General features: G+C 39.5%; 1 protein-coding gene across 2 annotated transcripts in view; it reads left to right on the forward strand.

Annotated features, from left to right (window-relative positions):
* Nucleotides 1–13,266, forward strand: part of Tfap2d (transcription factor AP-2 delta) — a 49,985-nt gene that overhangs the window by 14,939 nt on the left and 21,780 nt on the right. For both annotated transcript variants that reach the window (XM_038343889.1, XM_038343888.1), the window contains one exon: nucleotides 88–206. In XM_038343889.1, the coding sequence (XP_038199817.1) occupies nucleotides 88–206 (119 nt within the window). The remainder of the gene's footprint in view (nucleotides 1–87; nucleotides 207–13,266) is intronic.

Raw genomic sequence — 13,266 nt, forward strand, 5'->3', positions numbered from 1 at the left:
TGGTATCATCCCCATGAGAGCTAGTCGTCTCAGAATTTCTTCCAAGTTTTAACTAACCAAACTGAATTTGCATTTGTTTCCGGAAAGAGCAAAATCCAAGAACGGTGGCCGCTGCCTAAGAGAGAAACTGGACAGGCTTGGCCTAAACCTGCCAGCTGGAAGACGGAAAGCAGCCAATGTCACCCTCCTCACTTCCTTGGTTGAAGGTATGCCTTTCACGTTCTCGAAGAAATAATGAAACACCGGTCTCAGTGGTACTGCAAGCCTTGGTTTATGTTATTGCTTTACCGCAGTTCTGTTAAGAGTAATAGTCAGTGGTAATAGGGGAACTTTCTGATTAATCTTGACACTGATTGCTTTGCCTTAATAAAAAATATAGCTAATTTGTTGGGGTATCAATTGACTTCCTAACTTGGCAATCATAGGGAAGATAGAAGAAGGCACTGAAAGGCGTGTGATACTTCACCAAGTATTTCTCAGATAATAGCAGCATGCCCGTGGTCTTCTCATCTCTTTATTAGCTTACTACTCAGTACAAGAGCCACAGGATAAACAACTTTGTGAGGTTGGTGATGTTCCCGGGCTTGAAAGCACAGTGCATTAGACATTATGGGCATTATTACAGGGTCTCACTATGGTAACCCTAAGTGGCCTGTAACTTACAGGGATCTGTCTGCCTCTGCCTCTCAAATGCTGGGATTAAACACGTAGGCCACCATAGCCAGAAGTTTGTAGATTCTTAAAGCACATTGAAGTTTATGCTTCTATGAAGGGGTAAACTGAGTCAGGGAGAGCTTGAGGTTAAGAAGTGTACAGGGAGATGGTAATGAACTGCCAAGAGTTACCTTTTCCCTCATAGTTTTCGTTCTTTTCTCCTGCCAGGGCTAACCTGCACATTTTCATGCAATCCTCTTCTAAGGAGTAGGGAATATCAGGTTTTGTTGGTTTTGAATGCCAGAGGAAAGCTCCTGCAAAATCGAGAATAGTATTTTAAATACAAATGGTGGACGGCTTCCTGTGCTGGCCAAGTGTTTTAAGAACACAGCTTTGTGACTTTTGTTGCATCAGTTAGCTTATGGATGTGATGCTGCAGGGAGAGGTATGTGAAAGGCCTAGGTTATTGCATTGACCTTTCCCATCTTTTTTATGATTTATTTATTTATTATGCATACAGCATTCTGCCTGCATGTATGCCTGCACACCGGAAGAGGGCACCAGATCTCATCATAAATGATTGTGAGCCACCATGTGGTTGCTGGGAATTGAACTCAGGACCTCTGGAAGAGCAGCCAGTGCACTTAACCTCTGAGCCATCTCTCCAGCCCCAACCTTTCCCATCTTATACATTGTAACATGTATTTGTGCAGCATTAAGAATTTCATTGCCATTAGCCAGACATTAAGCACACGTTAGTAGTCTAGCTTGGGAGACTGGCAGGAGGCCAGCCTGTGCTATCTAATAAATTCCAGAATACCTATGGCTACTGAGAAAAATGCTGTTAACAACAACAACAACCAAACCAAACCAAACAAATAAAATACTGAAAGGAAAGTATGTTGACTGCATTCTCAACACTGGTCTTTACAAAAAAATAGCTTTGTTTACTCTGTTATCAATAGCTGTCTTTGTTTTTGTTTGATAGTTGGTTTTGGTTTGGTTTGGTTTGGTTTGGTTTGGTTTGGTTTGGCATTTTAAGACAAGCTCTCACTGGTTTGGAATGAGTAGCCTGAAACTCACATCAATCCTCCTGCCTCAACCTCCTGAGCAATAAGATTTCAGGTATCCACCAGTAAGCCCAGCTTCATAACAGTTTTCTTTGCTCCCTGACCCACTCAACAGTAGCAACAACAACAATCACAACAGTAAGATCTTTGGCAGCAAGCATGTTGTGCTAATCAAAGTTACTCTTAGAGGTTGGTCATTGCTGACTGTAAGGGTGAACGCAAAAGTGATCCAAATTTTAGACTGTTTGGTATTTTATCTTTTTATTTTCCCCTAGAGCTGAGGACCTTACCCAGGGCCTTGCTCTTGCTAGGCAAGCACTCTACCACTGAGGTGAATCCTCAACCCCAACGTTTGAATTCTAAAATGATACTTATAAGTTTGGCATTCTGAATTCTTTTGAGTTTAGAATTGCATGTCAGAGATATTCAACTAGCATTTGTGCGCAGGTATTTTCAAATCTGAAAAGGAACTTCCAAAATACAAAATACCAGGGGCCTGAGCATTGTGGATAAAGGATGGTTGACCGGTTCTATGTCCTGAATCTTGCTTTGTGTTTGCTGCTGCTGGGAACTGATCTGTGACAGAGACATCTTACTTATTATCCATATGCATGTACTGGCAAGGGTAGAACAAGATTACAAGAACATGACTAATTATTGACTAAAAAGGAGATAGTTTCTTGCTCATTTTAAGTAAATATGTTTTAAAAAATTATTGTAGGGTTTTGTTTTTTTTTTCTTTTTTGATTTTTTTAAGACAGGGTTTCTCTGTTTCTTTGAAGCCTGTCCTGGAACTAGCTCTTGTAGACTAGGTTTACCTCAAACTCACAGAGATCCGCCTGCCTCTCCCTCCTGAGTGCTGGGATTAAAGGCATGAGCCACCACTGCCAGGCAAAAATTATTGTAGTTTTTAAAAGGTAAAGAAAGTAGATGTAAGAGCAGAGATTCGGGGCTCATATAAATGGTAGACTATGAGTAATTCATTCCTCCCATAAGAAATTCTAAAGCTATTTTCTTAACATCTAAAAATTGTCTATTAGCTTTTATTAATGTTTTAAGTTTTATTTATTTTTAATTAATGTGTATGTATGATGATCTTTTGTGAATGGATATTTATGTACCATGTGTACGCGTGGTACCCATTGAGGTTATAAAAGGGCATTGAATTCCCTGGGACTGGAGCTCCAGACACTTGTGAGTCACTATTGTGAGTGCTGAAAATCAAACCTGAGTTCTCTGGAAGAGCAGCCAGTTCTCTTATCTGTTGGGCCACCTCTTCAGCCTCTCTGTCAGCTTTCTTTACACCCTGTAATCTTGTGGAAAAGATCATGCTATTTCTTCACTATCGTTTATGCACCTCTTTGTCTCTTGGATTTCCTACTTTATCCATGCATGCATAATTTTTAAAAAATTTATTTTTAGCCTATGTGCATTGGTGTTTTGCCATGGCTGTTCGGTCCCCTGGAACTGGAATTATAGACAGTTGTGATCTGCCACGTGGGTGCTGGGAATTGAACCCAGGTCCTCTGGAAGAGCATTCAGTGATCTTAACCACTAAGTCATCTCTCCAGTTCCCCATCCATGCATCTTAATGAACAGGAACTAACCACGTGGGTCCTTTTAAAGATTGCTTAACACCATGCTTTAAGCTCTTACAACCAACAGCCAAGATGAGATTAGGGGTTTTTCAAATATCTCTGTGACCCAGTACATGTGTGACAATCAGTCATCCCTCATAGTTTGGTATATTTGACCACAAAAAAAGGCAAGAATTTGTTCCCATTTCACCCATACACTTCTATCTTTCTAGATTTAAATACACAACTAAGGATTAAGCACATCTTCTAACATCTCTATTATGAGCTTTTGGTCTTCATTTCTCCTTCTTATTTATACTACTCTCGGTTTCCATTTGTCCATTTCAGTATCTAGAGTAAAAGAGCGCTTGTCAGCCTCTCAGTCATATAATAGTCTAAAGTTGTTTAATCAAGTGGGCTTGTCCTCCTGCAGAGACACTGAAATAACTTCAGCGCCTTCTCTCTCTAGAAAACATTCAAAGCACATGGCCATGACAATTCTGTTGTGGTTTTGACATTTTTGCTCTGTGCTTATTAGTTTATTACAGGCTGGTACCATCAGTTTGCCCTTCAGCTCACACTAAAGCAGCCTCTGTGGAGTTAGTTGCTCAAAAGTGCAGGAGGAATCTGTGATTTAGGCCCTGCTGTCCATCACCTTTTTCTTGCGTGCAGCTTCCCACAGCCATCAGCACTTAGGGTGGGAGGGAAGTTCTGTTCACCAGAGTGGAACGCTTGGTGTGTCAGTCTTGCTGCTTCTGCCGAACTTCATGTCACTTTGTCTGGCAACATCCAGGGTTCTAAAACACCACTCATTTAAGTTGTTTGATAGAAATGCTTAAAATAGCAGTTGTGACAGAGGCCAAGTTCTCACTTGACTTCTCCCTCTTCCTCTTCATCTCCCTGCCCTCCCACCTTTCTCAACAACGTAGAGGAGAATCAGCAAAAGGAATATTTATTTCCAAAGACTGCATGTGATTTCCCTTCACTTGGTTAGTTGGAACTCCTATTACTGTTACCGTCTTCTTCAGCTTCAAATATGTACATTTCCAGACCCACTCTGCTTCCTACTTCATGGGAACTAGTGTGACACCTGCAAAATCTGTTAATCCTTAAGGTTCATTCCTTGACCTTCTAAGAATAGTATCACGTTTGAAACTGGTATTGAACTTGGAATGGTTGGTTAACCTGTCTGTACTCCATTTTCCTCACTTATCAACAAAGACCGTAGTATCTAACACAGCTAGGGGGGTGCTAGTTGCCACACCTGATATTGCCGCCTCCTGTGCTCAGCAGCCTAACACAGCGGCAGCTTGCTTTTCCCTGGCCGCAGTCAGACACGTTCCTCATCAGTAGCCTTTCTTTCTCTCACAGTCTCAGCAGGGACCAAGAACCCAGAGTTCTATTCTGTCCGTAATTGCACACGTCTGTGGGTCCCAAGAATCTTGTTTGTACAGCTTGAAGCGGGTAAAGGAACCTGAATGTAGGGTTAGCTTTGCGCTGTGCTAGAAAATGTTGCCTCTTTCTGAACAGAGACTTCTCTGCAATAGCTCAAGAATATATGAAGAAAAGTGCCGAGTAACCTCGGGTTGGTAACGGGACTGGGCAGATAGAGATGCCTGCCACCAAGACTTATCAGTGGCCTGAGTTTACTCACCTGACTTGTAGAGATATGCTGTGTCACGTGCATCCTCAACCCTCCCTTGGAAAATAAAAAATGCAAAATGTAACTTCTTCACTAAAAATATGTTCTCAAAAAGATAGTGTTTTGATAATCTAACACCATATACGCACAACACTGTATTTTATGGCTTTTGTATAATTAACAATATTAACGTCAACTAAACGTTTGGTGCCAGGCCGGCACAGAAACACCTGAAGCGGATTAATCATTACACTCTAGTTTTCTTTTACCTAGACCTCAAAACAAGTTCAGAGTGTGGTTTCTGGGGACAAATGAGCCTGTTTGGACTCATGTCTACCTATCGCGTACTACAGGGAGGTGCGTCGGTTACTGCTGGAAGTGGTTTTTTTTTTTTTTTTTATCTATGATGCAGCATCAGTAGCAGCATCGTACTCAAGAGGTAGTGGTGAAGAGTCAGCACAATACCTACAAACCCCTGAGCGTGATGAGCATCCCAAAGGCAGCGCTCAGGATGTCTTAGTAATCACTATTCTCAAACAAGCAAACTAAAGTGAGGAGATTAACTGTGCTGTATAGGATTAGACAGTTGGAGACCACAGGGAGAAGAGCCCAGTTCTGCAGCTTTGCAACCCCTAAATCTGTTTTTCCATTCTGATTTGTTTTTGTTGCATAGTGAACTGCCACAGACTTGAGTCTTCACTTGAATGAAAGAACAGGCTGGAGGCTATAGTCTATTTTTCCTTGCATAGCACCCCTACCATCCCTATGAACTCTAAGCCGGCATTCCCACCTCTCTTATACCTATTACCAACTATAAGTTTGTAAAATCTTGATAACTCTTCTGTCCCTTAATTCCCCAAAGTTCTTCTAATTCGTAGTAATCAATAACATTATTAAAAAGTTACTAACAAAATTTACAAAACTCTTCCACTAAAAATATAATAGACTTGTATCTTTAAGTAAAAAGTGTGTGTGTGTGTGTGTGTGTGTGTGTGTTTGCTCAGGTATACAAAGTTCAGACAATAACCCCATGGTGGTCCTCACTTTCCACCTTGTTTATCCTGGTTAATGAACTCCCAGACATTCTCCTTTCTTTAGAACCCATCTTGCCGTAGAGTGCAGGAATAACAGAAAAGGACTGCATTATTGCCTTTATTTTTGTTCTGGGTATCCAAACACACACAGGTCTTTCTTTTTCCACAGCAATTGCTTTACCAGCCAAGGCATAGTGTCAGCCTAATAGAAGTGATCTTATCATCGATATTCGGTCTACTGTGTCTCTGATCCTGAACTCATATGTCTGCATTTCCAATAATAAAGAAAACATAACTTTCACAGCAGAAAATGTTTTCTTATAGGTGAGCGAGCTGGCAAGTGGAGCTGCTAAGTGTTGTAGTTCATGATATATATATTTTTTTCCCTTTGGAGAGAACTATTGCCAATTCTTTGCGGCTTGAAGAGAAGAAACCAAACCAAACCAAAAAATCAAAATAAAGACCCTTAGAATCATTATTCCTGTGTCTTAATGATACCATTTGTTTAATCCATGCTCAACCTTGATCATACATCTAGGGAGTTTAGGAGTTTCCTCCATACAGCCATGAGTAACAGGGGCTTTATTTTGATAAACAAGGCTAAAGGGCTAACCTGGAATGATACTGGCATGTGTGTATGTCTAAATGGACCACCACCCTCCAAACAGCTCCTTCCCAGGCCTTCCGGACATCACATCCTCATTAGTCACAATCATCTGCGTTCTAAGATTGCATGACAATCTTAGAAATGTGGAAAGCAAAGCTACGACACCTCTGCTGGTGCTCACTTTAGTTACACAACCGCCAGGAAGAACAGGAAGTAGGGGACCCCAGTTTTCCCTTCTGCACAGAGAGAATCTGACACTGTCATGTCTTTGGGGGCATAGTTTTGCATTTCAAAAGCTAACAGTGGAATTGACCTCAATATATTTAATTATAGCAGAACTTATGGTTGTTACTCATTCTAAGGCCTCTTTGGGCTTTTTTCCCCCTTCAGGCCGATGGGAATTACATATAAATTTCTTCTTAGCACAAAAAGGTCCCTAAGAAGTAGATTCTGCTTTGATACCTGATAATTAGGTAACAATTAAATATTGTTATGTAATATCTGAGATCTCTTTCTTCAGGTTTCAGTAAATGGCCTCAGCGAGTCTGTCTGTCCTGTAGGATACCATGGACACCCGTACACCCTTGGAAATTATCTCCTTAAACTCTCTTCTTCCTTGCTACTCCCCAGATTTTTCTTCTTACTCCTCTTCATTTTACCTTTTGATCCATTTTGTGGGGAGGGAAGGTATTTGTTTACTGAGGCAGAAGATACAGGAGGCTGCACAATTTAGTCTCCGCTTGAAAATGTGTTCAAGGGGTCCGTATACTCCTCTTCCTACTGACAGAGAACCCCACGGTATGTGTGAGTCTGTTGGCCTCAGTCTTTGGTCCATTATTCTTTCCTCACCCTCATACTTAGCAGGCTTTGCTGAAGAATGTGCATCTTTATACCGTTTTATAGTTTCTTCCTTTATTCTTTCAAACAATTTGCTTTACAAAAACTGTGGCTCAGCTGATGAACTGTTCAAAGACTTAATTTCAGAATTTTTTCTATTCCTTACATTTTTTTGAAGTTCAAAAGCCTTTAATCAAATCATAGATTATACTGAAATAACGAAGTCTTAAAATTATCTTTGTTTAATATACAAGGAAATTCTTGAGTTCAAAATGAATGAAATCTTTCTAAGAGGGTAGAGAATGATTTTGTTTCCTTATGAATATATTTTTAAACAAACAACACAGGAAAATAATATAAAGTCCAAATGTTGTGAAGGGATTTACACGCTTTTTCCAAGGCAGCCAATTATTTTTACACAAGAAAGCCAACACAATTTGTTCCTCTGCTTCATTCCAAGGATATATGCATATATGTGTTTATTTCATTTTTGAAAGATGGTAGTCTATGACATGGCTTTGGACTTTATATTTTTGGACTTTGTCTTAATGTTCATTCTTTTAGTCATATTTATGAGCTGTTGGTTCTTTTAACCATTGATGACAATATATTTAGTTAACACATTTAATTTTATTTTCATTTTTAATCATTTCCATTATTTTTGAATTTATAATATATTTGCATCATTTTTTCCTCCCGTTCAATCCCTCCAAATCCTCCTGCATACTCTCCCTTGCTCTTTTTCAAATCCATGCCCCTCTTTTTTCATGATTCGTTTTTACATACAAGTAAAGTATACAGATTAAGCCAATTGTACTTATGTAAGGAAGAACATAGACACATTGCAATTTAATGAGTCTTCTACTTAATATCTCTAAAGCATTTTCAGCTTTTGACAATTTAGATAGTGCTAGAATGAATACCCTCCTATTGATAGGCTTAATTATACAGACAACCGAGAACATCTATGGTAAATTCTTAGGAACAATGTTTCAGGCTCAAAGGATAGTGCACCTGCAATCTTGATAGACTATAGGCAGATTATTCTCAGTTGCTGTTATAAATCTGTATTTTTAAAGATAGATTTGTCTGTCTGTCTGTTTGTTTGTTTGTTTATATGAGTGCTCTACCTGCACATACGACTTTATGTCAGAAGAAGGCATCCATTTCCACTACAGATAGTTGTGAGCCACCATGTGGCTGCTGGAAATAAAACTCAGAACCTCTGGAAGAACAGCTAGTGCTCTTTAACCACTGAGCCATCTCTTCAGACCCATAAATGTGTATTCTTATGGCAATGTGGGTAAGGCATTTTCATGGGAGCCTCCCTGTGTTTGAACATAAATCATTTATTCTAGGGTTTTTAACGTTTGCTAACTTGATAGACTAAAGAAAATCTCTCTTAAAATCTAGAATTAACACATGCTTAGAAATTTCTGAGCTTTATTTTCTATATACTGACTTTGTGTTTAGAGAGTAACTTTTGATATTTTCAAATTATGGCAAAACTGATTGTTGCAAAGCTCCTTAACCCCCAGATTCTATTTGTTTACTGTTACAGGGATATGTTGCTTATTTAAATCTTTTGATTTAAATTCATTGTCTAATAATTTCAGCCGTATATGCTTATAATGTTCATTAGTCATAATCCCTATCTCATTATCCTCTTTTATTCCTTTCTTCTCAGCATTTCCAGGCATTTGACTTGTTTGTTGATGAAATCATATTTCTCATGTAGTTTTGAAATTTCAGCTTTGATTTTAGTACCTTCAGATTCAAAATCACAAAAGAATCATCCTAGTTTTTCAATTACTTTGTGGTTTACCTTTTTATACTTAAATCTTTGATCCATCTGGAATTTGTTTTGTTCTCAGATATATGGTATAGGTCCAACTTTATTTCTTTCCAGATGGCCACCCAGTTGTCCTAACACCTTTTATTGGTAATCCATCATTTCTCTACTTACTTGAAAAACAAGCTACACCTCACTACATTTCTCAATTTGAGTGTTCTTTTTTAATCAGCAATGTCTTTGTTTCCTTAATTATGCTATTTTTATTCCTCTTACCACATTCCTCGTTTTGTTTCCAGAATTTATATCAGCCAATTCTGTCAGGCTTTTAAGAACATACAGCTAGACGGAACTCATACAACTTACCAGTAACTCGGCGAATACTGCCTTCCCCTGATGGAACCCACAGAATTCTTATAGGGGGGGATTATGTGTAGTCCATCTGCATAATGCTTTCCCCTCCTCTGAGGGGACAGATTTTCAACCACAGCTGAATAGAACAACTTGAGGAGCTTTCGGGGAAAAGCTCATGCCTTAATACCAGAGATTAACTGATATTGGTGAAATCCAGTGGGTTTTTTTTTTAAAGCAAAAACATGAGTTAGAAGTATAGAATGGGTTCAGAAACTATGTCTTCAAGTGTTGCTTGTTTTATTAAATAGCTCCACTGATATAATGATAGGTTCTTGTTTGCACGTGTTTGTAGTATGAAGTCAATCTTTCTAGCAAATTTCTTTGGTTTGGCTTTTGTATAATATTTGTTGGAGTGCCTCACAAGACGATTATGATTAACCAATAAAATATTTGAGTGAATGGTTGTCGCAGATCAGGAATTCTGATCATGGCAGGGCATTGAAGGAGGTGTAGAACAAAACACAATGTGAATGCCTGAAAACAGTCACCACTTCTTTAGAGAAACTCTCGGGTTAGGAGACATGTGGTTAGGTCAAATATTCAGGGAGGTGGAGCTTAGACTGCTCTCCTTTCAGAATAAGCTGGGACGCATAGCAGAAATGTTAACTCTGTGTTTCAGCTCTAGGATTTGACGGTAATTTCATATTACAAGAAAATTTATTTGCAGAGCCTTGCAGTGCAGAACCATGATCACAGCTACTCCAGATACCGATGCAGGAGGATTACAAGTGTAGGACCTGTCTTGGCTACAGAATGAATTCAAGGCCAGCTTGGGCAATTTAGTGAGACCCTATCCCAAAAATAGAAAGTGGAAAGAGTTGAGGATAGGAAAGAGAGAGGATTCAGTGTTAGAACACTTTCTTAGAAAGTGCAAGGTCTTGGGTTGAATCTCCAATAGTGCAAGAGAGAGAGAGAGAGAGAGAGAGAGAGAGAGAGAGAGAGAGAGAGACAGAGAGACAGAGACAGAGAGACAGAGTCAGAGAGACAGAGACAGAGTCAGAGAGAGAGAGAGACAGAGTCAGAGAGACAGAGAGAGAGACAGAGACAGAGAGACAGAGACAGAGACAGAGACAGAGAGACAGAGACAGAGAGACAGAGACAGAGTCAGAGAGACAGAGAGAGAGACAGAGAGAGAGAGAGGAATTTATTAATATAAGTATCTAGGTTTAAAACTTGTCAATGCTCATAGGTACTCCTTGAAATAGCCTGCTCTTTCCCCATACATGAAAATAAGATTGAAATCATATGTGAAGAATATTTAAAATATATGAGTTCTTGTCTTTATTACATGCTGCAATCGTATTAAAACTAATTTTGTGGTAATATTTTTACAGTGACCATTAGTAGGGTTTTCTAAGAAATTACAAGGTTACAGTTTCATTTCCCACAGACCGTTGTTGAAATATTAGTTATAGGAATCACACTTTTCCTAAAATAGAATTATTTTTTAAAAAAAAAATCCTTCACAGCAATACACAAGTTTCAAAAATCAGGTGTGTTTATTTCTAATTTAAAAGCAAATCCAGGCACTGGAGAGATGGATGTGCAATTACAAGCCCATACTCCTTCTCCAGAAGACAAGAGCTCAGGTCCCAGCACCCACATCAAACATCTCAAAGTTGCCTGTAACTCCAGCTGCAGGAAATCTCAGGCCTTCTGGCCAACAGCTACCCATAAACACATGGCATACGGTCACAAAGACACACACATACAAGTGAACAAAAACAAATCTTTAAAAATAATAAATACAGATCCACTCCTTTAGAAGCCCAAACCTCAGTACAAGAGTCAATTGATTTTTCATCAGAAAATACTTTTCCATTATCTTTCCACTTAATTGTTTTTCTAATATTTTCTCCCAGAATTTTACTTTTGCTTTGATGTATACAAAACTGAATCCCCAGAGACCTGGCAAGCAAGTTTCATGCTGGAGTTCGTCCCATGTTTTGGAATCTACCTGAAACTGCTTTTTAAGATCATTGTTTACTAAAATCACCTACAACACTGTATCAACTCTCTGTCTCTCTGTGGTGGCCCATTTTACAGATGGGGATGGTTGGCACATATACCTAAAGCCTTTGCAAGCCTTGAGCTCATCAGTATGGAAATCTCAATTGAGACATTCTTTTCTATATATTTTTTAATTTCATTTTGCATTTCAAACATAGTTTTCTTTTCCACCCCTCCTCCTGACCCTCTCACTCCCCCCACCCCGTCCCACTTCCCATCAATTCCTCCCAACATGTAAGAGTTCCCATGGGGAGTCAACAAAGTCTGGCACATTAATTTGGGGAAGGATCAACCCCTCCCCCCTGCATTGAGTCTGAGCATGGCATCCCACCATAAGAAAAAGACTCCAAGAAGCTAGCTCATGCGCCAGGGATAGGTCCTGGTCTTACTGCTATGGCTCCCTCAGATATTCCAAGCTTTACCACTGTCTCCCACATATGGAGGGAGGCATTTATTTCTTGACATGAAATCAAATTAATCTAGTTTTCAAAGTTAAGATGTCGCTGTTTGTGGTTAAAGGGTAGATGCCCAAGTAACACAATAAATTGAAATAAACAGAAAGTTTAAACCCACTCAGAACCACGGCATCTTACCTCATCCTTTAGAGAAGAAGGTGTCAGTGGCCACTCATGAGACAGGGAGGGGAAATGTTCTTGTTCCTTCCTAGGATGCTCTCTCCACCACAGGTAACTAACTGCCTATGGCTCAGAATCAGAGAAACTCACAGATCCTTTTTTTTTTTTTTTTTGCACAAACCAATCAAAACTCATAGATGCTTATCCACACACTTTTGTTTTTCTTAAGCCTGTTGACACTAAGTCATCTGCTATAAAGAATTCTGCTTTGTATGTTACATTGTTTTAGAATACTGTGTTTTAGTTGACAGATGCATTATACATTCATTCTTAGATTTCCACACACAACGCTTTTGTGCCATGATACACACTTTTTTAAAAAAAAAATATTTATTTATTTATTATGTATACAGTTTTCTTTTTTTTTCTTTCTTTCTTTCTTTTTTTTTCCTCATGGTTTATTTTTTTTATATTTAAAAATTTCCATCTCCTTCCCTCCTCCTCCCCCCTCCCTCCCCTCCTCCTCCCCCTTCCCTCCCCTCCCCTCCACCCATACCTCCCCTCCCTCCCTCTCAAGGCCAAGGAGCCATCAGGGTTCCCCACTCTATGCTAAGACCAAGGTCCTCCCAACTCCCCCCTGGTCCAATGTATACAGTTTTCTGTCTGTGTGTATGTCTGCAGGCCAGAAGAGGGCACCAGACTTCATTACAGGTGGCTGTGAGCCACCATGTGGTTGCCGGGAATTGAACTCAGGACCTTTGGAAGAGCAGGCAATGCTCTTAACCACTGAGCCATCTCTCCAGCTCCCCATGATACACACTTTTAAACTACATATCAGAACGTCTTCACTTGCGGCTTCTTTGATGTAGCATCACTATAGATCCGGAAACAATGTTACACTCCAAGCTACAGAAAGCAGTGAACAGAGCTAAGGGAAGGAAGGGTGGGGCTGTCAGTGTAAATGTAAGACAGCAGCTCTTCTCCCTGAACTGGTTTTATTTCTTTTTAAAGATTTATTTATTATGTGTACAGTATTCTGTCTGCATGTCTGCTG

Source organism: Arvicola amphibius, chromosome 9 (genome assembly GCF_903992535.2).
Source record: "Arvicola amphibius chromosome 9, mArvAmp1.2, whole genome shotgun sequence".
NCBI lineage: Eukaryota > Metazoa > Chordata > Mammalia > Rodentia > Cricetidae > Arvicola > Arvicola amphibius.